This window comes from Rhizoctonia solani, chromosome 7 (genome assembly GCF_016906535.1).
Source record: "Rhizoctonia solani chromosome 7, complete sequence".
NCBI classification, from domain to species: Eukaryota; Fungi; Basidiomycota; class Agaricomycetes; order Cantharellales; family Ceratobasidiaceae; genus Rhizoctonia; species Rhizoctonia solani.
In genome coordinates, this window is record NC_057376.1 from 379,364 (window position 1) to 405,371 (window position 26,008).

Sequence of the window (26,008 nt, forward strand, 5' to 3'; positions counted from 1 at the left end):
TCTACGCCGCTCTCTAACCTACCGTATCCCATCTCCGGTTCGCACACACTACATCCTACATCTCCTCATGTCTGACCGTGTATGTTTGTCCTTTATTCACCTCAGTTTAACTCTGACTATTTCTTCTTACCTAGTTCGTTGTTTTCGTTACAATCGTTCCCAAGACTCCTGAGCAGCAGAAGGACGTGATTCAGCTCCTTCACGATGTTCGGCCCGCTTGGCTAGCACTCCCAGGTAGCCTGTCCCACGGTAAATTCATCAACATCATTCTACTCGGCTTATCTGATTATGTGGTTAGACGTGGGAACTGCCAGAGATAGAGATGAGCTGGGAACGGTCTACTTGACTGAAATATGTATGTATGATTTACTAGGATGGGTATTACCCAGCTAACTGTGTGGGTTATCTAGATTCGTCACCACAAGGCCTCGCTGACTTCTCAAAAATCCCAGAACATGATCAGATGAAGGAGGTTTGTCACCCACTAGCGGGTTCCTAAGAATACGATCTAACATTGTTATTATTATTTTACAGAAATTGATGCCAATCATCCAATCAGACAAGTTGGTGATTACTCAAGTGGTGACCAATGGTGAATTCTCAAAGTAGAATAGTTATCCTCAGATCACATCCATCCCCAATAATTTTGACCGTAAACCACTGTCGGAATTGATATAACGAATAAGCAAAACTTGAGATATGGTTCGAAAGCAAAACAGTTTCAATTAGAGGATGATTATATGCTACTGTACATTCAGATATCAGATTCGTTATTCATTAACGAGCGTTCTTATTATGCGTTCAGGCACTTTTGAAATCACTTCCTTTGGCCATCTGTTTGTGTGGTGGATTAGCAACATCATTCCCTGTTCCTATAAAATAGACTCACAGTTGGGAGTGACGTATTTCCCGCCATCAACGATAACATTGCCCTTTTCCTGAGGCTTCCCATCGAAGAAGTTTTCGAGAATCTTCTTGGTGCCCTCCGCGTACCTGATTTGCGCGTCGAGGGTGGTGCCAGAGTAGTGGGGAACCATTCCGTTTCCTCCACCAAGAGGGTTCTTCATCGTGCGCCATGGATGGTCAGCAGGCGCTGGCTGAACGTCCCACACGTCTCCGGCGTATCCATTGATCTGCCCGCTCTTTAGAGCTTCGGCAATAGCCTGACGATCCGCGATGGCACCTCGAGCAGTGTTCACTATCCAGGCACCCTGATTTAGAGGAATGATATCAGATATGTTTCATGCGGTTTATGAATCAGTTGTACCTTCTTGAAGTGCTTGAGCAAGTCTTTGTTAATCAAACCCTTGGTACCTTCATGCAAGGGTGCGTTCACGGTGACCAAGTCGCACTGAGACACGAATTCCTTGAGGTCATGCACACGACGTACTCCAACGGCCTTCTCTAAGTCAGCTGGGAGACCATTGTAGTCGTAGTAGAGGAGCTCCTTGCAGTTGAAAGGCTTAAGACGTTCGAGAACTCGGTATCCGATCCTGAATTTCGCCAAGTTATATTATGGACAGAAAAATCACTGAATTTCAAAAACTCACCTGCCAGCACCAATGGTTCCGATGACTTTGCCTTCCAGATCGAACGCGTTCCTCGCGATGTCACTAACTTTCCACTCCCCCCGCTCGATCATCTCGTGCGCTGGTACAAAGTTACGGACCAAGAGAAGGATATTCATCATGACATGCTCGGCCACCGAAACCACGTTTGAACCGGTGACTTCCATGACTGAAATCTTTCGCTCCGCCGCTGCATTCAGATCGACATGGTCGGAGCCAACTCCAGCAGTGAGGGCGAGTTTTAGTTTGGGTGCCTTTTCTATGAGTGCACGAGTAAGGTAGCCTAACAGAATTTTAGTTCGAGGTCAAAAGCGTGGTGTAAAACCTGTATTTACCAGGGTGGAATGGCGTTGTGATGAGAATATCAGTGGTGGGCAAATGCTTCTGGAATTCGCTGTTTGGGCCTTCCTTGTCGCTTGTTACCTAGTTTCGGGTTTGGGTGCACTGACATTAGCGTGCTAGTATATCGCACTTACAACTAGTTCGTGACCTCGATCCTTGAGCCATTTCTCGATACCGAGCTAGTCAAGTTGATCAGCATGGTCACCAATAAGATCATTATCTACTCACCCTGTTCTCTGTGGTGCCCAATAGACGAGGTTCTTGCTCAGCAGCCTTGCCTCCATCGTAAAGGATTGCCAAGACCTATTTGTCATAATAAAAGGGCATATTAATAAATAATACATGAGTGATCAGAGATGACCAGACCTTCAATCCTCGTTGCTGGGATAGAACACTGCTCGTAGAAAGTGTCCTGGGGACGGTGGTCCTGAGCATACGAGTGGCATTCAGCATTATTAAGTATTGAATGTGTAGAGTTGAGTGAGTTGAGTCGAGTGGATTCTAAGTCGTGGGTGATGCTCTACTCACCAAGTTCAGACCTGTATAAGTACTCGGTCGATATGAAGGGTTGTATCATACACATCTTCTGGAACCAACAGGGCCATTTTTGCGGACTGACAGTATCCTATTTTCTCTTGACATTCTATGACCGGAATGACGGCATGCACCAGATTCCAGTGACCCCTAGCCGTCGTTGGCCCTGGTAGAGCGACATCCGGATACCATTTGACCGTGTGAACGCCGCAGCCACATGGTAGAGACATCATGAATGAACCAGATGATCGAATAGAAGTCGGATATCTATATTGCAGATGCATGTTCCGCAAGCCCAGGATAGTTGCTATTGTTAAAAATAGACGAATGAAAGGCGAAGGGGATGTCGACTGATAAACCATCTTCTTCTGATAGTCGAGATACCATCTTTGGGAGGATAAAAGAGCAGCGGGCTGGCTAAATATGGTAATTAAACGAGGACAACTCGGCCCGAAACTTATTCTGGGCCAGGGATTGAGATCCTCACGTGATCGGCAGAGGATCTCTCGTCATCGACGATCACGACTCTTGGGGCAAAATGCCAAAACGACCACACTCGCCTTCACTCAACTCTGTGCTTTCCGTAAAGCATGTACATACCCATTCCGTAAATTTTCCTAATCGGCATTCTGTTTCTAATTTCGATACCATCTTGTCTGACGAAACAGTTTTGGGTATCTTTGCATATCTTGACCCGTACCATCTATGTTTGGCTCGACTTGTAAATAAACACTGGGACCGTCTGGCAACAGATAATCACGTACGTTGAAATATTGGCGATAGCTTCTTTATTAACTCTAATTCAATCAGCTTTGGAGGGTCATGTTTCTAAGGGAGTTTTCTCGAAGCAGACTTCGTGGTTCTCGTGGGTTTGCTACTCAACCAAACCGTGAGATTAAGCCTCTGCCTAGTAGGGCGCAGGCCCATGGCGAAGGACAGAACTCGGACGATTATCTTCCCGAGAACTTTGTCGACTGGAGATGGATGTTTAGGTAATTAGTCAGATTGCCGGTCAACAAACAGGATTGAACAGCTTTGCACCATCGGGTTTGTGATAGAGTGTCGAGCAATTGGAGCAGAGGTATGCTCATTTGGTCTCGATATGGGCTTGAGCTCTAATTCTATGTAATTAGGTCGCTGCACTGCAACAGTACAGCGAGGTTCCTCTCGCTCTGCGCTGGAACACAGCCTGCTGGCATCGTCCAGAGAACCCTATAGCAGCATCACTGAGCACATTAACTACTCAGACTCTCCCCATGCTAGCCACGTGCTTCTAGTGGGTGATTTGACTATATATGCCTCTGGTCAAACTACACTTGCTCCTACAGTATATGTATTTCGCGACGCCATCAACTCTGGGCTACGAATCCGATATGAACCAGCATTCAATGAGCAGGTGTTCGTAACTTCACTGTGCCTTGATCATAGCTCAGCCAACATACGGCTGGCCATTTTCTACTCTGATCGCACTTGGGCTATTCACACTGTCGACTACGAACGTCGTTGTTCAACTACCGACTTTACATCCTCTCGTTCAAGAGACTTGGTGTCAAACACAACCATTGTTAAAGCGGTGTTTCATCATCCTCTTCTCATAACACTGTCGTCTTCCTTCCGAATGTGCATATATTACCTTCCAACTCCACCGGCGCCTCCTGTTTTGAAACACACGCTATCATCTTATAGCGGGTTTGCTCCGCTGACAATGACTCTTGCTCGTTATCGAACGCCTGATCAATACCGGGTATTACTTGCACACGCAAGTCCCATCTATCCTGCACATTGGGGCCCATCGGCTACAGACATTATGATATCAATTCAATCCATCCTAAATCCATCTCAGTCAAACGCCCTATCCCCAATGACGCCGGGCGTGCGCATTTTATCTTCATCTAGTACTAATAGCCAACTTCCAGTCGGGTGGATTCCAGATGGTAGTCCCGATGGTATACCAGAAGAATTACGCCTGCGTTGGCTACGCAAGGTATCGTATGTAAGTGGTATTCAAACGGACGGTAGGTTTGTTGTATTTGCAAGTGATGACGGGGGAATTCAGGTAAGGATGCTTCAAATCTCATAGCAACTTGGATAGTGAATCTGTTAACTTGAATTAGGTGTATCGACTTCTACGTAATGCGCGTCTGTTATACGAACGTACGCTATTTCCACCGGCACATGCCCCATCTCCCAGAGCCCTCAGTGTCGCGGACTCACGTTGCGTTTGTGCTACTAGAGATGGTGGCCTTTGGGTATGGGATCTTGAAAGTGGTGTTGGTATACGGGCTATTGCCACCCATTCTAGTCAAGTTTTCGATGAACTCGAAGCAAACTCGACGGGGTCTGATCGCGAAGAAGCACCTTTTACACCCAGTGGACCTCATACGATTGTTCGAATTGCATTTGACGCGCATAAGATTGTTGTTGTTGATGATAACGATATATTGTACACATACAACTTCGATACATAGGCTATTTAGACCACTTAGATTAGTATAATTGCAATGACTGGACAGTTATTGGAGCTTTAGAAAATATTCTGATGGCGCGCGCAAGGTGGTTGATTAAAATCTGTTACTTTGCTCCATTAGGACTCCATAGACAATACAGGGGATATATTAGTGCCTATTCCTAGGATCCTGAAGAGCCTGTGAGTACAACAATTCGCAACTTTAAACTCAGGAAATCAAGACAAAATCAAGACATATTGTTGAGGTCAGTTGGAGACTACTTATCCGAACTTCCCTACTTCCGGTCCCAGAGGTCCGTAACGCTTGGAGAGAAATAGGTGTATAATATGGAGTCGGTGAGCCATTTAAAACTCTATGGAGTGGTCGGTACGTTTCGTGAGTGATGAGATTCAAAGGGAAGCAGGTTTTCCTAGGAGGCCTGGTGTATAGGTAGTGCATATATTCCATTCCACAAAGCGAACGATGTACAAATTGTTATTCCTAAGTATATTGTACTCAACCGGACCAGACAGCTGGGCCAGGAGGCGTGTAGCTGGTGACTGGTGGCCAGTAAATGTTGATCAAGATCGAGGGGTCGGTGGCTAGATTTGGAGTTGATTAGATTTAATAAGTGCTTTTCGGTTTTGGACAAACCTGAGTAGGCGCCTGGGATCGAAACTTTGGACGGGTTGCCCGAACCACCTCCAGTGACATTGATTTGGGCACAGCTTATCTATATGAACCCCTGGGATCAGTAATCTGCATACACAAAGTGCGTAACAAATCGGAACTTACGTAGAATTGAGCACCACCAGTTGAGGATGCGCCTGTACACATAATACTTGCATTAGCGTTGGTTGACAAGAACTAGTAGAATATAACCAACCGTGCAAAGCAATGTGCTCGACGCGAAGAAGGTATTGACCCGCGGGGGTAGATGCGGGGATCTTGAACTTGAAGTTCTGTACGTCTGCGATACAATGAAGGATGAATGCCTGAGCTCAGAATGAGGATGGTAGTACGAACTGTCTGAAGGCCATTTCAGAGCACCAGTACTGAAGTCAGCACCAACTTGGTAGATCTTAAACCAGTTGGCGCCACTGCCGTCCCAAGTTGCAGCAGTTTGGCCCGATGGTACCTTTCCGAGGTAGACCAACAAGGACCAGGATGACTTAAAGCTGTATTTATTGATGGTTAGGTGGGCTATCGTGTATTGTCTCAGCCAAACATACGAATATCAGACTGGAAGCCGACGGTTGAACCAGCTGGAACCGTTGCAGTGGATGTCTTGCTTCCGGATGCAAGGCCACCGGCATTGCACCGAATGTCAGTCGAGGAAACATCAGTGAGCTACCAAAGTGGGGTGGATGTGAGCGCGTTTATTCAGACCAAAACGCGGGTGGCTTACCGGTGAGTTGATGTTTGTGTTAGCACGTACGTAGACGTACTCTCCGGTTACAGTACCCGCAGCGTCGATAAGTTTAGTGAAACGATAGTGAGCCAGAGCTGGCTGGATGGCGGCAGCCGCAAGAGCAACGAGCGCAATGATAGACTTCATTCTGATTTTGGTCCGAAGCGTTGGATGGTGTTGGATACTGATCACTACGATAACATACTTTTATATGCGCAATAAAGGCGCATAGTCGGAGGTGTTGGTTTCGACGCGCATGATGCACTCCCAAGGTTACAACTCGTAATTGAGAGCATGTGATATGATTGCCGGAAATAACCCAAAGTTCGCCCGAATTGGCAGCCAATTCCGAGAATACCATACACACAGCTGTACGTTGCTTCACTTGCCGAACGAATCATAGACCAAAAACCGGTGTATTAGTCGGAGCAATTGAATTCCAAGTGTAAATAGAGTAGTCCTAGTAAATCCGGTAACCAGCCAATCGTCCGGGGTTTCTAGTCAGGCTTGCCTCTTCGACTCTCCCTATCAACGGTCGGTCAAAAGCCGAGAGATCCTAGTAGCAATATGTAATATAAACTGTCATGGAGTATAGAGGTTGGTATATGTCCGCGTTTGGAAAAGAAGCTTTCTTAGCAGTGCAGTCATATGGCCACCTTTCGTTACCTAGTGCCTGTATTTCATAGAAATGACCCACTAACAGAAGGTTCCCAATCAGCCGAAGTGAAGTTTCCTCTCGTCCAGTCACCCGAGTCTCCAAGGAATGACGAAACAGCACATAAGACGGGCTCATCGAGAAGTACAATCGCGACGACAGTTCTGGATTAAGCTCGGTAGAAAGTGGTCAACCCCCAGACTTGGAATGAAGCTTGATATGAAGAAGTATACGACTAGTGTGAACGGAAACAGGTGACACACTGGGTTCTGGAACACGATAAGAGATAACGCTATTTTGACCACCCCGGTTAACGACCCGATAGGTCTGCACTGTGTCGTTGTGGATCAACTGGACCTTTGATCATGAAAGTATGGATCAACCGAGACAATTTTGGATGAGATGGGCGAAATTAAAGCGATCCATCACGTTAGTTCAACGCCCGGGCTAAATGAATCCAGATAGCTGATGCATTTCCTTAAGCAAGGAGCTCAGCTCGCCTTGGTTCATTTCCAGCATGATAAAAATACAAGTCATTCGTAATCGAACCCAAATCTAAATAACGGCCCGCATTGCAGTCGCGAAACCCAACCCTCGATGGTCGACCTACGAAAGTACGCTTAGCTCTGTGCGTATCTAACAAAAACCAATCACCTCACCTGCTCTAGCGCTCTTGGCGCTGGTTTTTTACTATCTGGAGACCCGCGCCAACTTCATTTTGTGGCACGGGTGACTTGAGGGAGTCCAAGAATTGCCGCTCCTTCTGGCGATCCTTGGTTTCGATCTCGTCCCGTGAGGGTGCGAATACATCTGCATCCCCGTCATCAGCAAACACCATTCCGTCACGCTGGGCAGGTTCTTTGTGTCCGATCTTGCCACGGCGGTCTCGGGGCGTTGCTCCAAAGAGCATTCCGGCTGCACCTGTACCAGCTGAAGGGCCACCGAACCCAAGCGCAGGAGGGGGCGCGAAGCGTTGGTGAGGTTGTGCGCCTCCCGAATTTGAAAGTGCGCGAACGCGAAGGATTGCTCGCAAAAGATGTGTAACTCCTTCTTCTCCCGGGTTCATTGGAGATATCTGCGAGGACTGGGATAGCAAGATGGATCTCGACGACGCCGATGAAAGGACAAGAAGCCTGATGATATGTCAGTAGTATTCCAGAACAATAGGAATCGGAGGCTTACATTTGTTGGAGACGAGCAGACCTGTCACCTAATGAGGCACTGGCTTCCGGATCTTTCCCCATTGCTACGAGTTGATCATAGAGTTTTTGCCATATAGGGCATATTATCGAATCTCGAAATGATTGCAAAACTACATTGCGAACGTCGATTGTCGTACATCCGACAAGAGGGGCTACACCAGGAAGGTCATGTACCGGAGATCCAGGCGAGCCAGGACGAACGGTTTTTGGGTTCCGTGCAAGGTTTTGAAGTATTTTTTCGGTCTGTAGGGGAAGGAAAACCTAGTCTTTCATAAATTGACATGCATGCATAAACGTTGTGGGGAAACGTCACTTACTCCCTCAAGGTATGGGAGCACTTGGTCCCAGAAGAACCCCCATATTTGCACCACTCTAGTTAACAGCGTTTCCTCTTCCAGCCCCAGTAATTTCGCGTTGAGTGTGATCATACCCATGTTGGCCAACTCCTTAACGTCTTGCTCGAGTGCGGCAAGGGCGCGACTAGGGGCTCTGGATATTACTGCTTGGATATGCTGCTTGACAAGCGTGTTCAGTTCTTCTATAGGCAGCCTCAGGTTCTCCGAGTTGAAAAGAGGCAGGACATGAACATGGAGTTCCTGATACGGTGCCGTATCCGAGGTCGTCGAATTAAGCATGGAACCACCTCCAGCTATGCTTGACAACGGCTGGCTACTCAAGGGTAACGAGAGAGTGGACGTATTTGCACTGGGTACTGCACCGAGTCGGTCCATCTCGCGCACGAGAAGCTTGGGGTCATAAGCACCCCTGGCCTTGACGGGAGATGCTCGAGCAGCATTCATTGGGGAGGAAGATACCGAACCAGAAGCTGGATCTCGAGGTGTGCCGCCCTGTGAACGGGACATTCCGATACTATGGGCAACAAAAAGGGAGGATGTGCCGGTACTAGAGGTACCAGAGCGTTGTGGAGGCGGAGTCGGCCTTATTCGCTGATCAGATGACGATGATATTGAGCCTCCGGCGCCAGTAGTGTTTTCCTGGACAGGCGAGGGCACGTGTACAGCAAGGGGACGAGGAGGAGGTCGCGGAGTGGGTGCCGTGCCGTCCGAGTTAGATCTGCGTCTTTCGGAATCGAAAAACGGCAGAGGGGACTCTGGACGTGAGTCGTGCGAGCGGCGAGGGGGCAATGGCGACGCGGCCCTGGGGTTGGATATGGGCGGGGCATCTCGACGAGACTTGAGCATAATTGATTTATATGTTTTCGCTAGATATCGGGAAGTCGCACTGGGTTGCCAAGAATAATGAACTAGGAAGGTTGTCCTGCCGCGTGTAAGTGTCGAAACTCAACCAAATCGAGTAAAACAGCAGTAGTTCGCACAGTGATCGGCTTGTTTGGTCTGGTAGAAAAGAAAAAGATAGACCTAGGATAACTTATGCCGGCAATAGTCGGAAAACCCGCAATTAGCTGTTGGTGGCCAAGTGATCGACGAGACGGGAAGCATGTGGTGATACGGGGTTTAGGTAACATGTATGTAAATCAAATTATACCCGTCCCTCTCATGCTCCCAAATCTTCACATCTACCAGAGTATCCGCTCTTTACATCCCTTTATCCGTCAAATACGCCCTTCAAAATACTTGCTATTGAAACGTCCGCAGATGACACAGGTGTGGCAATCGTAGATGGAACCAAGATATTGGCCAATATTGTAGAGAAACAACATGCCGAGTAAATTTCAAGTATCTCATATGCTCGTGGTACCTTTTTTTTTTTATTCTGTTATTTTTCCCCCTCGATACAGTCATGCCGAATTTCGAGGAATTCACCCACAAGTCGCCATCAAAGCTCACACTAAAAATTGGTATGACGTACCAAGTCTGAAATGTAGGTCAATTAATTGACTTCATGTCGAGCCCTTGGCATTGTCAAAGGCCTTAGAAGAAAGCAAAACCCAGATGACTTCTATAGATGGAATTGCCTTCACTAGGGGTCCTGGTATGCCGGGGTGTCTTTCTGTCGGAGCCATCACAGCCCGATCTTTGGCGGCACAACTAAACAAGCCATTGGTTGGTGTGCACCACATGGCAAGTGGCTAAAATGTTCACATAAAGCGATATACATATTGAAGATGTTCCAGCAAGCGCATGCCCTCACTGCACTCTATACATCTCAACCAGCACCAGAGTTCCCCTTTTTGACACTCTTGGTATCCGGTGGACACACCTTGCTCTTGCTTGCGCGCTCTAGATCCCATTTTACCATCTTGGCCACAACGGGCGACGAAAGTGTTGGAAATGCATTCGATAGAGTAGCCAGACTGCTCGACATCCCTTGGTCAAATGAACATAGCGCGGGAGCATCCTTGGAGCGATTTGCTGAACAGGCCTCGAGCTCGACTGTTTCTTTTAGTATTCCATCTCCCGCAAAGCTGGTGTTCAGTTACTCGGGTCTCATCTCTGCAGTCCGATCGCATATCCTCAAACGGTCCGATCCCAAGATGGTGGTAAAACTTCCCGACCTACCTCCCAATTCGAGTATGAAGCATCCACCGACCCCGGAACGTGAGCTCGTGCGAGAGCGACTGCGATTGACCGTGGCGCAAATGTCACTAGATGAAAGGCGAGACATTGCCGCCTCGTTTCAAAAAGCTGCGATCGGGCAGTTGGAAGAGAAATTGAAACTGGGGTTAAAGCAGTGTGTACGATTGGGAGTGAACCCTGGATCCATAGTTGTCAGCGGAGGAGTTGCTAGTAATTCGTACTTGAGGTCTAGGTAAGTATATAACAATGCACGCATATAGGGGATTCATTTGGTGTACACACAGGTTGAGCAGTGTAGTGGAAATGTCGGGGGTGGCATCCGGTGTTACTTTAGTTTTTCCGCCGCCCCATCTTTGCACAGGCAAGTCGATCCCAACCAATCAATGCGAAAGCTCTAAGCTCTTGATCTTAATAATATAGACAATGCCGTTATGATTGCATGGACAGCTCTTGAGAGCTTCCTTTCAGAGGATCACGATAGCCTTGATATTCAAATTCGACCTGTATGGAGTATAGAGGATCTTAAACATGAACTTTCATAGTTCGGGTCACAAAAGCATCAAGTCCTATAAAACACAAAAAGAAGTTCAAACCGTTCTCCAAACTCAAACGAGTGGACACGCAGCATACACAGTGAAAACGCAATCTTGGGTTGCGTGCATATCAGTTTTAGCGCCATAGAGCATACATAGACATGCATGAAAGTACAGAGCGAGACACAAGGAGGACACACCAACGAAAATAATCAAACATTTACTCCTCCTCCTCTTCCTCGCCTGCCTCCTCTTCCTCTTCCTCCTCCTCTTTTGCGGCCTCCACGACAGCAGTGGCAATGCGGTCAAGATCACGCATACCATCCTGGGAGATTCGGCGTCCACCATCGGGACCGAGCTCAAGAACACCGATCTTCTCTAGCGCTTGGCAAACCTATGTAAAAGTCAGAATAAATAAGAATAGTGCAGTTACTTATACCGACCTTGCGCTGGACGTTGGTGCTACCATCACCGTGGTGTGATGGGCGGTTGCCCCTACGCTTTCGGCCACCATGAAGCTTGGCAAGTTGACCAATACCAACGTGCTTTCGGAGGTAGATGTGTCGGGCAACGGCAGCTAAATCGGACTATAAGCATATTTCACAAAATAACGATGCATTTTAAACACACCGGAACGGACGTAGAACCAGTCTGGGTCATAAGGGGCAAGCTCCTTGTACGCGCCGGTCTTAACGAGATCTACCCAGATAGGGACCTCGAGCTTGCCTGAGCGCTTGAGGTGGGACGCGTAGGCGGTGATGAATGCGTCGGCGCTGTAATTATGTGGCACAATTAGTCACTGGACTTGATGTATCGTACCCAATAGCCAGCCGATCTCCCACCCCGACCCAAATATTCTAAATATCCCACACCACGAACGAATATAACTACACACCTGATGTCTCGTACACCCGGCATGATTTGGGACTGTTTTATTTGTCGAGGAAGGGTAACGCGGCGACGGCGACAATGTCAGTACTCGGATGCAAATTCTGGGTTCCGGAAAACATCGGGTCAGTGAGAGTGGCAATTTGGTACTTGATAGCCCCAATTTCAAACCTGGCGCTTGAGCTACTATTCGAGGTTTCCTTTCTCTAGTTTACCTCGATCATATACATATGAAACGATTTTGTACCTGTTCAATCTTTGGACTCCAGAGAATCTGACCAGCCCACTTGGAATTTCTGGTGATAATGATGAATACCTCGTTTGCATGTCACTACTGGTGGCCCAATGATCTCCACCCTACACATTGTGTTCCAGCCGACGCCTCCGACTATTTAGCTGGAATTTAACTAAGCTCGAGCAAAATGATTGAATATTCCCCTTCTCGATATATGTTCTCTCTGTGCGATCGCAACTGGGGCACTGACGTCACTAAGTCAGAACGGCAGGTTGAACACGATCCATAGCACCCCGCCATCCGCCTCTTGACCACCGCAACGGAACCTGCTGCTGACAAGTGAGTCCCGAGTTCAAAATATATAACTTGGCTGTCTTGACATAGACTCCCAGTATCTTATCATGAGCTCGGAACAAGCGCCGCTTTTGCATCAAAGCACCGTCCATCGGCTCGGCCCTCATCCCATTCGCTTTCCCTCTGGTGGCAGCAAAAAGGTTCCACATGAGCCACAAATGCCTCCACACGACGAGGAAGCGGCCAGGACTTCCCTACCGCCAACATACAAATCCGGACTTCCTAAAATCACTAGAGAATGCCTGGTCTCGGAATGTATATGCTATGGTAAATACATTCTTGCCGTTTTGGTAGTGTTTGGGGTTGGGGGTGTGTTTGTCGGGTTGTGGGTTTCAGGGAGACTCTAGAGCCTGCTAGGGCCAATGAATGATATAGAGAGGACCTTACCATATCTGGTTCACATCTTACACGACGATGCAGAATTCCCGGTCGGCTCAAAATTACAAAGTCCATGTTGACAGCACCAATATCTTATGTAAGAATAAAATTAGGAGTTTGGCCTCACGCTGAGTCATAATCCCCGCCCTGGGTCCTGTGGCAAGCCTTGACCAGTAGCTAGAGCCAACATATTGGTCTGTACGCATTATCCCTTAGGTTTTTTACGCCTCCATCTATCACCTATAGCTTCTAAGCTGAATGTAAGATAGGAAATGCTAGTGGTATTCTATACCTAGAATCATGTCAATTCGCGATACGTTCCGCAAGTTCAAATCCGACACGAAATCACGCATTTTCAGAACCAATGGCGGAGGAAATCCCATAGATACCGAAGCGGGTTCACCTGGAGAAATATTGACACCAAACACTTCTAAAAATTGGACTTGCCTCAAATCGTTTATCAGAGCCCTGGAACAAGCCACAAAGTCATTCCCACAGCTTCAGGCCATCATAACTGAACTTTCAGAGTGTATTGATAAGTATGATGTGAGTTTGCAAAGCTTGGATTTGACCCAGTTAATCACCAGAGCCACAGAATGTCCTGCGTGAAAATAAAGAATACGAAATGTTACACCGCGAGTTAGAGGAGCTATTCCAAACACTGCAACATCACTACTGTCGGGATACCCCACCAGCGATTACGACAGCAGTAGAGCTCCTGTGCAAGTGAGGATATTGTTCTAAAAACGGAAGCATCGTACTGAGCAGATCTCAAGATTCATCCGAGCTGAAATTGCAAGCATACGCAAACTACAGGATAGGGGAAAGCCGCAGGAATATTTCCGGGTAGGGAATGTGCTAGACGGAACGATAATACACTATCGTAAAATTCAAGGCTACCTCCAGCGTATTTCGGTAAGTGCTAACCCCATCTGTTCTGCGTAGAGTTCCTACTAAAGGGCAGTCTGGCGCAGCTCAACGCAAACATATCTATCTGGCGGATTGTCGACGAGATTGCTACGGTACGATATCATGCCATCCCAGAAGCAGTGCCCAATAAAATTATCTTAGGAAACTCGGTTGAGAAACCTATTACCGTCATTATCAGCCTGCTACAATTCTGCCCAATCAGTCGAACTCAAACGCGGGCCTTGTACGGAAGGCACACGCGTTGACCTACTCAGCCAGATACTCGATTGGGTTGAAAACTCTTGTTTAAGCTCTATCTACTGGATCAACGGTATGGCCGGAACAGGCAAAACGACTATCTCATACAGCCTATGCGAAAACCTTGATGCTAATCGCCAACTCGCTGCTAGCTTCTTCTGCTCTCGGGTGCTACCGGAATGTCGAAACGTGAATCTTATTATTCCTACGATTGCTTACCAGCTTGCACGCGCTTCTTATCCTTTCCGATTTGCCCTTTCAAGAGTACTCGAAAAGGACCCAGATGTCCATACACGCTTACCGCACCTCCAGTTTGATGCTTTGATATCCAAGCCCTTACTTGATGTGGAAGAATCGCTGCCTGAAAACCTGGTGGTAGTCATTGACGCGTTAGACGAGTGCGAGGACAAAGAGAGCACGAACATAATACTGGATGTGATGTTCACCAAGTCGGCGGATCTCCCAATTAAGTTCATCGTATCTAGTCGACCAGAGCCAGAAATACGGGATGGAATGGCGAAACAAAGCAACCGGGCCCAATCAAGAGTAGTGCTGCACGAACTAGATAAACTTGTGGTAGAAACGGACATCGAAAAGTACCTAAGGGTAGCTCTAGCTCAGATACATCCGACCGAGGAGCAGATAATAGCGCTGGTCAAGAGGGCGGGCATCTTGTTTATCTATGCTGCTACAGTAGTGCGGTATGTCGGTTACGATAGGTTCAGTCGAAGTCCTCGTACGCGGCTCATTAACGTGCTGGAATCATCAAGTGTATCAGAGAATAAACATAAAGAGATTGACGATCTGTACACGATCATACTTCGAGCGGCGCTTGATGATCCAAAGTCTGATGAGGGCGAGAGAGAAGACATACGTCAAGTGCTTCATTCAGTCATATGCGCTCAAGAACCGCTGGGCGTGAGCGGCCTATCCAAACTGTTGAAGATCAACGATCTCGATCGGGTGCGCGCTGCCCTACGGCCCCTATGGTCGGTGCTACATATCTCTGGGTCGGCTGAGTTGGTGACCACGCTATATGCATCATTTTCTGACTATTTATTTGATTCGTTCCGTTCGAAGCAATATTACTGCGACTCGGGAACTCATAACAGGACTATGGCTATGTGTTGCTTCGGTCTCTATAGGGATATAAGTCCTCAGTTCAATATTGGTGGGCTGAGATCATCATACGTACCCGATAACGAAGTGGAAGACATCGAAGAGAAAGTGCAGAACGTCATATCACCCGAATTGTCCTATGTATCCCGGTACTGGGCTGTGCATTTGCACTCTGCCGTAGGATCTGCCGATCTTATGTCAGAGTTGGAAGAATTTTTATCAATGCGATTGCTGCTTTGGATGGAAGTGATGAACCTTAAGAAATATACTGGACAGATGTCAAAGTCTATACGGCTGGTGGAAACCTGGGGTGCGGTGGGTTTTATTAGGTTCGTTAATAGCTGTATTATTAATATCTCGGTCTAGGAACGGCCAACAGGCTTAAAAACACTTATACATGATGCCTGGCGCTTCACCTCAACCTTCGCGCGAGGTACGATATGTGAAAGTACCCCTCATATTTACACGTCGATGCTTCCATTCTGGCCAGCCGAAAGTCCTATTTCCAAATCCTATGCAAAGTACACAAACAGAATGGTTCAAATTGAAGGGACAGCAACTAAACAACGACAGTATGCGCATTTAGCAACCTGGACCTGGCCCATAGGTGGAATATCCTCATTGGCGTTCTCCCCTGACGGAAATCAGATTGCTGTAGCTATCGGCACCGAGTTACTGTTGTTAGATTCATCAACTGGTCGGAAAATGCTCCCTCCTTTTGAAGGCCATACTCATTCTCTGTACTCTATTCAATTCTCGCCGGATGGTGCGCGTATAGTTGCTATTTCAGTCATAGGGGTCATTTATGTATGGGGTTCCCGGGATGGGAAGCTAGAACTCGGGCCCTTGTATGGACATCCATCAGGTTTTCAAACCTCCGCAACTATCGGTTTCTCACCCGATAGTAGTCGCATTATTTGTGGCTCATCAGAGGGCATTTCCGTATGGAACTCCCGTAACGGCGAGTGCATAGCAGTCGCATCTTCGGAGCACAGGTACTCCTCGATAAAACTCTCAGCCGGAGGAGGTTTTTTAGTATCATCCAACCCCGAGAATATCCTAATACACGACACTCAGAAAGGGCATGTGTCTAGAACGCTTGGTCCCGACCACGGGACACATTTTCTTTCCGTTGATATCTCTTCTGATGGCACTCTTATTGCATATGTATCCCTTGGTGGTATACACATCTGGAACTGTGAGGCTGGACGAGTTGTATTGGGCCCGCTCACAGCTCCGTACACTAGTACCAAGGCTATCCCCAAGCTAGTCACATTCTCACCTGGTGGGAACTACGTAGCCGCTGGATTATCAAGTGGTACCATATGCATATGGGATACTGGGAGTGGTGACTTGGTGCTTGGCCCCCTGGAAGGGCACACCAGACACATCACATCAATTGATTTTTCGCCAGATCGCAGTTGTCTCATTTCCGGATCAAGAGACATGCCACTCCGCTTGTGGGATATTCAATCGATCAACACAACTCCTAACCCCTGTCCGGGACATACGGACTCAGTCACATCGGTCAAATTTTCGCCTGATAGTACTCGTATTATTTCTCAGTCGAAGGCTGGAAGTATATATGTGTGGGACTCTGAAACAGGAGGGATGACTATGGGTCCTCTATCGATTAGTGGTATTTCCGAAAGTCGGGTTGCATTCTCGCCCGATGCCACTCGTTTTCTCTGCACTACGGAGCATGGCATTACACTGATGAGTACCTATACCGGCGAAATCATTATCAACCTACCCCGGAAGCACCGATACTACTTTGGCTCGGCGCCCTTCTCTCCAGATGGTGCATACGTCGTTGTCGAATGTTTCTTGAGTGATTTCATCCAAATAATGGCTGTCGAAACGGCCCAAACTCTTGCGACTATTCATCTACCATCGGTCAACGGCCAACGTGGTTCTGTGGGCTCCGTAGTGTTTTCCCCCGATGGTACCAAAATCGCCATCGGCTCAGGGTCTCCCAATCTCCTTATTTACGATATGCGCAACGGACGTTTAACACATGGACCGTTTCTTGCAGATACCTATCGCTCGCATTTATTTAGTTTCTCGCCCGACGGTACTCGATTAGCCTACAGAACCGATTATGAATATGGGCCAGACTTTTTGATAATAAAGGACTTACAAAGCGGAGAAACATTGCTAGGGCCACTGGAGGCAGGCGACCAGCGAAGCGGGGTTAATCTGATTGAATTCTCCCCGACGGATCTCGCATCCTTACAAGCGGTTCCAATAGTATAAGCCTCTGGGATTCTCACGGAGGTCAATTGCTATTTGGTCCTGTTAGATGGCATATCGACTCCATAACCTCAATAAGCTTCTCCCCGGATAGTACGCGAATCCTCTCTGGCTCGGAGGACAAGACGATTCGGGTGACCGACGTGAAACTGGCGCAATCGGTACGTTTATTTGTCGTTAATTACAATTCAAAGTGTTTCTCATGCTGACGTGTCTCTCTCATACGTTCCATGATTCTTGACCACAGGTGACTGAAAACTTGGAACCAAACTTTCAGAGATGGAAAATGAGAGAAGACGGATGGGTGGTAGACGACTTGTCGAGGTTGCTCGTATGGATCCCGGCTGAACTACGAGTCGCTCTTATGTGGCCGGAGACCAAGCTACTGATATCAAGCAAGGGCTATATTCAACTGAACTTCGATAACGCGTGTTTGGGAGAAGATTGGGAAGAGTGCTATCGACCTGTTCTACGATAAATAGTAGTATCGAGCACTGGAAAGTAGAACACCTGCTTGTATGCTGGGCTCCGAACAACGGCCCAGGTGAATCGGTGTATGATTTGGCGTCTGAGTAATACAATTTGAATCTATATTTGAAGTTTTGTCGCCTACTGCTGCGGTTGCTTGTCTTGCAGTTCATAGTCATGAACCGTTTTGAATTATTGGATGCAAGTTGGTTGTCTCCTAGGAGCGACATATTTTAAAATCATTGTCGTTGCTTTGGGAGTTTCACTATACTTTGTAAGCTGCTGATTTGGCACATATACTAACATAGACACTCCCAAACCAGGCCAACTGCTCCCGGACGAGTTGTAAGATATGCCAAGTGGCCAACAGCACATGCCAACCTGTATCCTATGGACAGTCAGCGATACTTGCGCATGGAGACCAGTGTATCCCACGACAAGAAGGGATAGCAAATCAAGTTTCAAGCAAAGAGTATAAAGTGAAAGTACAACCTGCAGACGACATTAAGCATCTTTTACACTATTCTAGTCGAAATGAAATCGATCTTTGCACTCCTTACTCTCGCTTTTATTCAACCCGCTTTGGGTCACTATCGTTTCTACAAGTACATCGATCCCGCAGGCACTGTGACTGGCGAATACACCTACGTCCGGGCGAACACGAACATGAACTCTCCGGTATGTTCCACACTTCTAACTGTTCTGGTCTTAGTGGATGAATTGATTGTGTGAAAAGGTGACGGATGTGACTTCGAATGATTTCAGGTGTAACGTTGGAGGGCTCGCGTCTGGGAATAAGACCTCTACCGCGACTGTCGCTGCTGGCTCCACTGTTGGGTTCGAGTCTGACATCGGTATTTCCTATTTATTTCTTAGTCTTAGAATAGAAATTAACATAGCAGCAGGTCTGATCCATCCCGGACCGCTACAGGTATACCTCGGCCAAGTTCCTGCAGGGAAAACAGCGGCGACATGGGATGGTAGTGGAGCCAGTTGGTTCAAGATCTACGCCCTTGGTGCTAATTTTAGCAGTGGTTCTTTGGCGTGGCCTTCGGACGGTATGTACATCGTTATACATAGCTTAACTTTATTACTTACAGAGTGTACATTTAGAAAAGAAAACCTTCAAGTTCAAGATTCCTTCGAATACACCAGCAGGCAATTACCTTTTGAGGGTCGAACACATTGCTTTGCACGGTACGTCTTTTCTTACCAATCAGATTGTGGCACTGATCGAGCCCTTGGAATGCAGGCGCCTCTACTGTGGGTGGCGCTCAATTCTACGTAAGTGCCGACTCTGAGATGATATGGTCGCCACAACACTAACTCTCGGTTATGTGCGTCTAGATAAGCTGTGCTCAATTGTCCATCACGGGCAACGGCAGCGGAAACCCGGCCAAAGTGTCAATTCCGGGCGTGTACAAAGGTGAATTACGACTGGAATGGAGGTTATTGGCCGAATCCTTGACGCCCGTTTTCATCTAGGAACCGAGTCCGGGATATTAATCAACATTTACTGGCCACCCGTGACGAACTATACGCTCCCTGGTCCTGCTGTCTGGTCTGGATGAGTGTACGAGTATGCATATACAAAGCATTCTTTATTCGTAGACGTGTGGGTTTGAACAATGATGAAATACATGCACTGCATTGATCTGCAAACAAGCCAGACTCTGATCTTTCTCCCTGCCGGCGCTTCGCCCCCGATCGAGCGCCCGTGTCACATTCCGAGAGAGGCTTACGTTGCTTCAGCAAAGTGGAAGAATCTATAGATATCTTAGGCGCACTGCCCCGTCAGAATGATTCGTTCTTTGTTGGTGATGCGATCAGAGCACACCAAGAGCGTTTGTTGTTGGAACTCTGAATTGACGCCTCGGACCAGGGGTCCGGTTTCTCTCACGTATCCGCATGGACTATCTAGGGACATCGAGGCTCGAGAGTGGAATGGGCAGGTATCGATTTCTGGGTGAAAAGGACAGGCTGGCGTTTTGTGCTCTCAAGTTGAGTTCAAACTATAGAAGTGACGAACGTGCTCAGGCGCCATTTACGCGATTTATAGTGCCTAATTTAGCATCGAAGCGCCAAATCTGCCTTGCCAACGTGTCGATTTAATCCGGAAAACCCATGTATGCATATTACATCTGGTTAAAGTACATATTTGGTGCGATTCCCGTAGCGACAGGGCACAAGATCTAGAAATTTTATGCGAGAGGAAGATTAGATTATCAGATAAGATGGGATGATGCGGTGCGCTTATGGCAACTTGACTCATTTGAGAAAACCCAAGATGGGCGCCCACATGATAGACATAAATACAACCGCCGCTCACTTTTCGCTGTGCAACCGCGAAACTCTCTCCCCTTCCGTTCTCTAGCAAAATCACGCAAGGCGATTCGGACGCGAGCTTCTTTGACGACTCGCACACGATTGGACGACTCTTTGGCCTATAAAACGTACTAGACTCACTAGTGGTCGTCTTTTGCAGCTCGAAATGATTTCTCAGAGGATTTCTGCGACGCTGCGCTCTAAGACTGGCTCGACACTCTCGCGTGTTCCTGGCTGTGGGCTCGCGGTGAGTTGGACAAAGGGTGTGATGTGCTTGTGCTGATCATCATTTCGTTTCAGAGCGTACATGGTGTGGGCCGCAGTCAGTTGCCGGACGACGACGGTGCAAACCCAGGGGCGAACGTGCGTTCCTATCGAGGTTCACCTGCTCTCACTAATATTTATTCCAATTTACAGGACTTTATTCTTTCAGTCTTGCAGTCTGTTCCTTCTCAGCGTGATGCCAAGGCATACCTCAAGTCGTTTGGCCCCAGGCCCACCAAGCCCCAGCAACCAATACCCCCATCCAAGCTACTTGACCTAACCCTTCCTCCATTGCCGGTTCCCGTCTCGACGACGGCCGCCCCGATACCACCGTTGCCAAATACATTGCCGGTTATCGCATCCATCCTAAATCCGGTTCAACGCCATACCGCTCTCGTCAAGTTCCAGGGTCCGTTTACTGATCGACAACTGGAAAGCGTTGCACGTGGTATGGTCTATCTCGAAAAGCTTGGATTGACCAGTGTCATCGTTGTCGAGCTCGACGATTGGGTACGCGGTGAACCCGACGAGAGGGCGCGTATTCTTCAAGAAACACGTAGGGTCGTCGAGGCGCTCGAAGCTCAAGGTGCTCGTGCCCGACCTCTTACCGAGGCCGTTGTTCGTCTCGGACCTCATCCAGGCGAGCAAGATGTTGTTGCGGAGGATGTCATCGAGACACATACCATGCCTGAAGACTTGGTTCAACTTCGTTCTGCTCTGCGCTCTGGCGAGATCCCTGTTCTCTCTCCTTTGGCTCGCGATTCATTTTTGCGCATGGTACGCGTCGAGGCGAACGACGTCATTGCTGGACTTACACGCGGAATGGCCGAAGTTGCAAAAATCGACGCAGAGAAAGCCGAATCGGCCGAAGAATCTAAACTCGGTGATGATCTCGACCTCACTCCGATGCGACTTATGATTATTAATCGTGAAGGCGGTATCCCATCTTATGCGCGCGACGGGCTTCCTCATTTGCTCGTCAACGTTCAGGCAGAATATGATTATATTCGTGAAACGTATCGGCATTCGGCCTGGGACGCTATGACCCCTACTGCTCTTTCCAACCTTCGCCTCGCGCGCACGTGTTTGTCACACATGCCCCCTAGTTCGAGTGCGGTCGTCGTTTCGCACCGGTCCCCTCGAAGCTTAATCGCGAATCTACTCACCAACCGACCGGCGCAAAGCTCGAGTCTCCCTCCGGCAGCCCTCCTAACCGGAAGCCGTCGCCTCACCCGTGATACGCCCACCCTTATTCGACATGGCCTGGGCATGCGAGTCCTCCGTAACGTGGAGGACATCGATCGAGACAAGCTCACCTACCTGATGGAACAATCCTTTGGGAAAACGCTCGACCAAGAAGCCTTTTACGCTCGTCTGGAACAGCGCCTCGATTTCGTTATTGTTGCTGGAGACTACGCCGGCGCTGCGGTTGTCACTCATGAAGGCCCCGAAGGCAGTTCGATCTCGTACCTTGACAAGTTTGCTGTTTTGCCTGCTCACCAAGGGGACGGTACCGTCGATTTCCTATTCGTTGCATTGCACGATGAATCGTTTGGGCTTGGATCTGACCACGCGATGAATCCGAACGAGGGTGGCAAACAAGGCGAGGGTGAAGGTCGAGATCTTGTCTGGCGCAGTAGGGCCGATAACCCAGTCAACAAGTGGTACTACGAACGAGCGAGCGGTCACTTGCGGATCGACGGTGGTAAATGGGTCCTCTTCTGGTCCGATGCCGAGGTTCGAATCAGGAAGCTCGAGGACCAGGCGCGAGAACGGGCTGAAGAAGAGGGAATTGGGCGTCGTCGTGTTCCTGGATTGCCCTATGTCCTCAACGAGGAAAAGGGCAGGTTGTCCAGATGGGCAGATATCGTTAGCGCCATTCCATCCAGCTGGAAAGCATCATAACAAGAAGCAACATAGAACCAAACTGAATCGAAAGTTATCTATAGATCATGTTTTCTTGTTTTCCTTTTTCTTTCGCATTCGCATTTGTTGGATCTCCTGTCTTGTTTGTACAATTCATACCCATGTACTTTATACTACATAATCCAAACTGATCGACTCAATCATTCCGTCCATTCGATCTCCAGCCCCTCGAAGTTCACAGACAGGGCATCGCCCTTTCCAGCCTCCTCGCCTTGAACCTTGGTCGGTCGGGCCGCATACACCCCAACACCGAGTAATTGGTCATGCTTCTCCTGAAACACCCATGTAACCTCCCTAATCAGCGTCCTCTTCTCTCCTTCGACCAAGTACACATATAACGACGGTCCGCCCTGCTCGGGTTCAACCTCGATGGTCGCATTCCTCCCCCCAGTAGCGACCAAACTCCAATCGGAATATCCTTCCCCAGGGGTAGCAACAGTCCCGACGTTTGGCTTTCCATCAAACTGCTCGATCCCGGTCTTCACCCACGACTCGTACTTTTCCCCCTCTAACCCTAGGGAATTGATATAAAATACCAAACCGCCTTGGTCGTATAGTCGCGTCCAGTCGGCACCAACCGTGACGCGCGCGCGCTTGAATGTACGGAGCGGGCGGTAGACTACGTACGCTGGCGCATTAGTCGAGACGGTCGATGGCGGTTTACGCCAGAGGTCTGTTCCCGGTAGAGCCTGGACCGTGATGGTCGAGTGTGTGGAATTGGAAGAGATGGAGGACGGGGAGCCAGGTGTCACGTTTAGTCCTTGGAGAGTGGTGGACATGACTTGAGAAGCGGAGATGAGTAGAGTGACGAGTGTTGCTGTGCTCAGATGCATACCGTTTGGTATATATATATATGTATGTATTGATTTAGTTGGGATGGTGAGGTTGTATTGAGCTGGATAGCTAGGCTTTTATACCTTGCGCGCTGGGAAATATCCGTTTGTGATTCAGTGTAGTGAAATCACAATTACCCGCCGTTTGCATGGACGGAGCGCTAAAAAGCGGTTCGCGCGCATGCTTAAGGGAAGCATCATCCATGTCGATCACTTGCGCAATGGCGGCGAGCGCGATGCTGACCAAGTACGGCCGAGATTCAACCGGTACCGAGTCACGTGTTAACTGTGGGACTCTGAAGTAAATCATCTCGTTTGATCGCCGCCCCAGCTCGGTCATTAGATCTTTGACGAGAGTGATTAGATATGAATGTGGAAGAGTAAGTTTATACCATTGCTTTGAAAATAATTGTGTAGATTATTGGGGCAAATTCTTAGATTCCGACGTGCGGCTTATGCTGCTGTGGATGCTATCTGTGACTATCAGAAATCCCTGGAGGACTTGCCAGTCGTTGCGCAGGTTGAGCCTGGGTATTTAGGGAAATTATTGCCCAGTTGAGTATGCTTGAACTAATATTGAAGAAATCCGCTCATTGGATTCTTCGTTACAGAGGAGGCACCCACAAAAGGCGAATCTTTTGATGTGATCGCCAAGGATTTCCAAGAATATATCATGCCTGGTGAGTCCATCGCTCTCTCCGGGACTTATTTATGTTTTTGAGCTTTATTTCAGGGATAACTCACTGGCAGCACCCATCCTTCTTTGCTTACTTTCCGGTCGCAAACACTTTTGAATCCGTACTCGCTGATATCCTTGCGGGTAGCATCACTAACCCTGGGTTCAACTGGGCCTGCAGTCCCGCATGCACAGAATTAGAGATGTTAGTCATGGACTGGGCGGCCAAACTCTTTGGACTGGATCCCACGTTTTACGTTGACTCAAAGTCGGGTGGTGGTGTGCTTCTGGTACGCAATCAAGTATTGGAAAATTGATTTGAAGCTTATATGTTTCGTAGACTACAGCGTCAGACTCGGCTTTGACTGCCGCTGTAGCAGCTCGGGCTCGCTATACTAAAGCCCACCCCGATGTACCTCTCGACAAACTTGTTATCTACGGAACGTCCCAAACACACTCACTGGGGGCTAAAGCCGCACTCATACTCGGACTCCAGTTTCGTGCTATCGAGGTTTATGCAGAAGATAACTATGCTCTGAGGGGGACTCGCTTGTTAATGCGATTGAAGAGGATAAGAAGGCTGGCATGCACCCATTTATTGTCAGTGAGTTGTTATTTTCAGTTCAACCTATAACGGCCTATCTTAAACTCTCGTAATCGTAGTTGCAACCGTGGGTACAACTTCTTCCGGTGCTATCGACAACATCGAGGAAGTTGGGCAAGCATGTATGCGGTATTTCTTCGAGAACATTGTCGCATCGTTGACGACCAAATTTTCAGTGACCAAATATCCAGATATCTGGCTTCATATTGATGCTGCGTGGGCTGGAGTTGCATTGGCTTGTCCCGAGTTCCGAGAGATCTCTTACTTGGGTGCCATTAATGCGTACGCTCACTCGTTCTGCACCAACTTCCACAAGGTAGTTTGCCACTATGAGTAGTAAGAGGGATACTAAATCAAGCTAGTGGGGACTGGTTAACTTTGACTGCTCGACTCTTTGGGTCCGGGACCGGACACTCCTGACCGATGCTTTGGACGTTACACCCGAGTTCCTTCGAACTAAACAGGCTGACGCAGGTAGGTCTCCCAGAAGTATGTTTCTTTTCAATGTTGTTTCTGACCCGTCCGTTGCATTTCGACTTGATGCTTAGGTGCTGTGATCGATTACCGTAATTGGCATCTTGCGCTTGGTCGGCGATTTAGGTCCCTCAAGGTTTGGTTTGTGCTTCGAAGGTATTGTATGAAGGATTTTCATATGTATATTCCATTCTCTAACCCAGACTTGTTCCCGACTAGCTTCGGTGTTGAAGGATTCCAGGCGCACATCCGAAAGGTAGGTGCAATACTCTACACTTTATGTCTACGGGAGGCTGATTAAGGCTCGCCTAATACTAGGGTGTGGAACTAGCAAAAATATTCGAGTCGCTCGTAGAGCAAAGCTCTCTATTTGAGATAGTTACCCCTCGCTCCTTCGCACTGGTCGTATTCCGGCTTCGGACACCCACCGCGCTGCCAACACCCGCCGCTGCAACCCCAATTGAAGGTTCAGGCCTGAGTCAAGAAAAGGAACTTACTGCAGGCGCTTCGCCCGATACAACCACTACAGAAGCTCGTCTAAGGCAATCGTCTCAGACTAAATCCAATGCGCTCAATCGGGCATTTTATGCGCGTATATCGGCCAGAAAGACTATCCTCCTCACGCAAACGGATCTTGCTGGTACTTTCTGCATTCGAATGGCGATTGGAACTGCAAGAACGGAGGAAAAGCATATCCGAGAAGCTTTTGATCTATTGGTCGAGGAAGCCCAAGAAACATTGAGAGAGTGGAGGGATTGATATTTTTCAGGAGTTGATGACTAAGGGTAGAGCCCTTCGATTGATCTGAGCAATGTGTGGAAACATTGCCTGAGGTCTTATGATTGTATAGAACC

The 26,008-nt window shown here is 48.2% G+C and overlaps 12 protein-coding genes across 12 annotated transcripts; 7 read left to right on the forward strand and 5 right to left on the reverse strand.

Annotated features, from left to right (window-relative positions):
- Window positions 1-67: 67 nt before the first annotated feature.
- On the forward strand, window positions 68-609 carry RhiXN_06284 (uncharacterized protein; the record flags this gene model as incomplete). Its single annotated transcript, XM_043326100.1, has 5 exons — window positions 68-79; window positions 135-249; window positions 299-355; window positions 411-472; window positions 535-609. The coding sequence occupies 5 exons, from the start codon at window positions 68-70 to the stop codon at window positions 607-609; spliced, it is 321 nt and encodes a 106-aa protein (XP_043181532.1).
- A 208-nt stretch (window positions 610-817) lies between these two features.
- Window positions 818-2,363, reverse strand: RhiXN_06285 (D-isomer specific 2-hydroxyacid dehydrogenase, NAD binding domain; the record flags this gene model as incomplete). Its single annotated transcript, XM_043326101.1, has 8 exons — window positions 818-834; window positions 890-1,211; window positions 1,268-1,493; window positions 1,551-1,851; window positions 1,904-1,991; window positions 2,045-2,089; window positions 2,139-2,213; window positions 2,277-2,363. 8 exons carry the CDS (start codon window positions 2,361-2,363, stop codon window positions 818-820), a joined length of 1,161 nt encoding a protein of 386 aa, XP_043181533.1.
- Window positions 2,364-2,982: 619 nt separating this feature from the next.
- On the forward strand, window positions 2,983-4,912 carry RhiXN_06286 (F-box-like protein; the record flags this gene model as incomplete). The annotated part of the gene is made up of 6 exons (XM_043326102.1): window positions 2,983-3,204; window positions 3,255-3,436; window positions 3,503-3,525; window positions 3,578-4,433; window positions 4,464-4,500; window positions 4,559-4,912. The coding sequence occupies 6 exons, from the start codon at window positions 2,983-2,985 to the stop codon at window positions 4,910-4,912; spliced, it is 1,674 nt and encodes a 557-aa protein (XP_043181534.1).
- Window positions 4,913-5,407: 495 nt separating this feature from the next.
- Window positions 5,408-6,449, reverse strand: RhiXN_06287 (glycoside hydrolase family 61 protein; the record flags this gene model as incomplete). The annotated part of the gene is made up of 7 exons (XM_043326103.1): window positions 5,408-5,493; window positions 5,546-5,624; window positions 5,687-5,718; window positions 5,778-5,861; window positions 5,918-6,069; window positions 6,135-6,241; window positions 6,300-6,449. The coding sequence occupies 7 exons, from the start codon at window positions 6,447-6,449 to the stop codon at window positions 5,408-5,410; spliced, it is 690 nt and encodes a 229-aa protein (XP_043181535.1).
- Window positions 6,450-7,621: 1,172 nt separating this feature from the next.
- On the reverse strand, window positions 7,622-9,361 carry RhiXN_06288 (HbrB domain protein; the record flags this gene model as incomplete). The annotated part of the gene is made up of 3 exons (XM_043326104.1): window positions 7,622-8,090; window positions 8,140-8,420; window positions 8,477-9,361. 3 exons carry the CDS (start codon window positions 9,359-9,361, stop codon window positions 7,622-7,624), a joined length of 1,635 nt encoding a protein of 544 aa, XP_043181536.1.
- Window positions 9,362-10,114: 753 nt separating this feature from the next.
- Window positions 10,115-11,077, forward strand: RhiXN_06289 (glycoprotease/Kae1 family metallohydrolase; the record flags this gene model as incomplete). The annotated part of the gene is made up of 3 exons (XM_043326105.1): window positions 10,115-10,183; window positions 10,246-10,889; window positions 10,942-11,077. The coding sequence occupies 3 exons, from the start codon at window positions 10,115-10,117 to the stop codon at window positions 11,075-11,077; spliced, it is 849 nt and encodes a 282-aa protein (XP_043181537.1).
- Window positions 11,078-11,410: 333 nt separating this feature from the next.
- Window positions 11,411-12,108, reverse strand: RhiXN_06290 (ribosomal protein S19e; the record flags this gene model as incomplete). Its single annotated transcript, XM_043326106.1, has 4 exons — window positions 11,411-11,584; window positions 11,634-11,767; window positions 11,821-11,963; window positions 12,086-12,108. 4 exons carry the CDS (start codon window positions 12,106-12,108, stop codon window positions 11,411-11,413), a joined length of 474 nt encoding a protein of 157 aa, XP_043181538.1.
- A 1,237-nt stretch (window positions 12,109-13,345) lies between these two features.
- On the forward strand, window positions 13,346-17,587 carry RhiXN_06291 (peptidase C14; the record flags this gene model as incomplete). The annotated part of the gene is made up of 6 exons (XM_043326107.1): window positions 13,346-13,591; window positions 13,641-13,771; window positions 13,822-13,960; window positions 14,020-14,067; window positions 14,117-15,646; window positions 15,698-17,587. 6 exons carry the CDS (start codon window positions 13,346-13,348, stop codon window positions 17,585-17,587), a joined length of 3,984 nt encoding a protein of 1,327 aa, XP_043181539.1.
- A 999-nt stretch (window positions 17,588-18,586) lies between these two features.
- On the forward strand, window positions 18,587-19,537 carry RhiXN_06292 (glycoside hydrolase family 61 protein; the record flags this gene model as incomplete). Its single annotated transcript, XM_043326108.1, has 6 exons — window positions 18,587-18,730; window positions 18,789-18,906; window positions 18,958-19,110; window positions 19,166-19,249; window positions 19,305-19,336; window positions 19,400-19,537. 6 exons carry the CDS (start codon window positions 18,587-18,589, stop codon window positions 19,535-19,537), a joined length of 669 nt encoding a protein of 222 aa, XP_043181540.1.
- A 1,006-nt stretch (window positions 19,538-20,543) lies between these two features.
- On the forward strand, window positions 20,544-22,546 carry RhiXN_06293 (NAT, N-acetyltransferase, of N-acetylglutamate synthase; the record flags this gene model as incomplete). The annotated part of the gene is made up of 3 exons (XM_043326109.1): window positions 20,544-20,624; window positions 20,678-20,740; window positions 20,795-22,546. 3 exons carry the CDS (start codon window positions 20,544-20,546, stop codon window positions 22,544-22,546), a joined length of 1,896 nt encoding a protein of 631 aa, XP_043181541.1.
- A 161-nt stretch (window positions 22,547-22,707) lies between these two features.
- RhiXN_06294 (uncharacterized protein) lies at window positions 22,708-23,346 on the reverse strand (the record flags this gene model as incomplete). The annotated part of the gene is made up of 1 exon (XM_043326110.1): window positions 22,708-23,346. One exon carries the CDS (start codon window positions 23,344-23,346, stop codon window positions 22,708-22,710), a length of 639 nt encoding a protein of 212 aa, XP_043181542.1.
- A 420-nt stretch (window positions 23,347-23,766) lies between these two features.
- On the forward strand, window positions 23,767-25,913 carry RhiXN_06295 (aromatic-L-amino-acid decarboxylase; the record flags this gene model as incomplete). Its single annotated transcript, XM_043326111.1, has 12 exons — window positions 23,767-23,780; window positions 23,839-23,931; window positions 23,983-24,080; window positions 24,134-24,366; window positions 24,417-24,587; window positions 24,647-24,680; window positions 24,740-24,802; window positions 24,857-24,996; window positions 25,043-25,154; window positions 25,229-25,295; window positions 25,374-25,410; window positions 25,473-25,913. 12 exons carry the CDS (start codon window positions 23,767-23,769, stop codon window positions 25,911-25,913), a joined length of 1,503 nt encoding a protein of 500 aa, XP_043181543.1.
- Window positions 25,914-26,008: the final 95 nt, after the last annotated feature.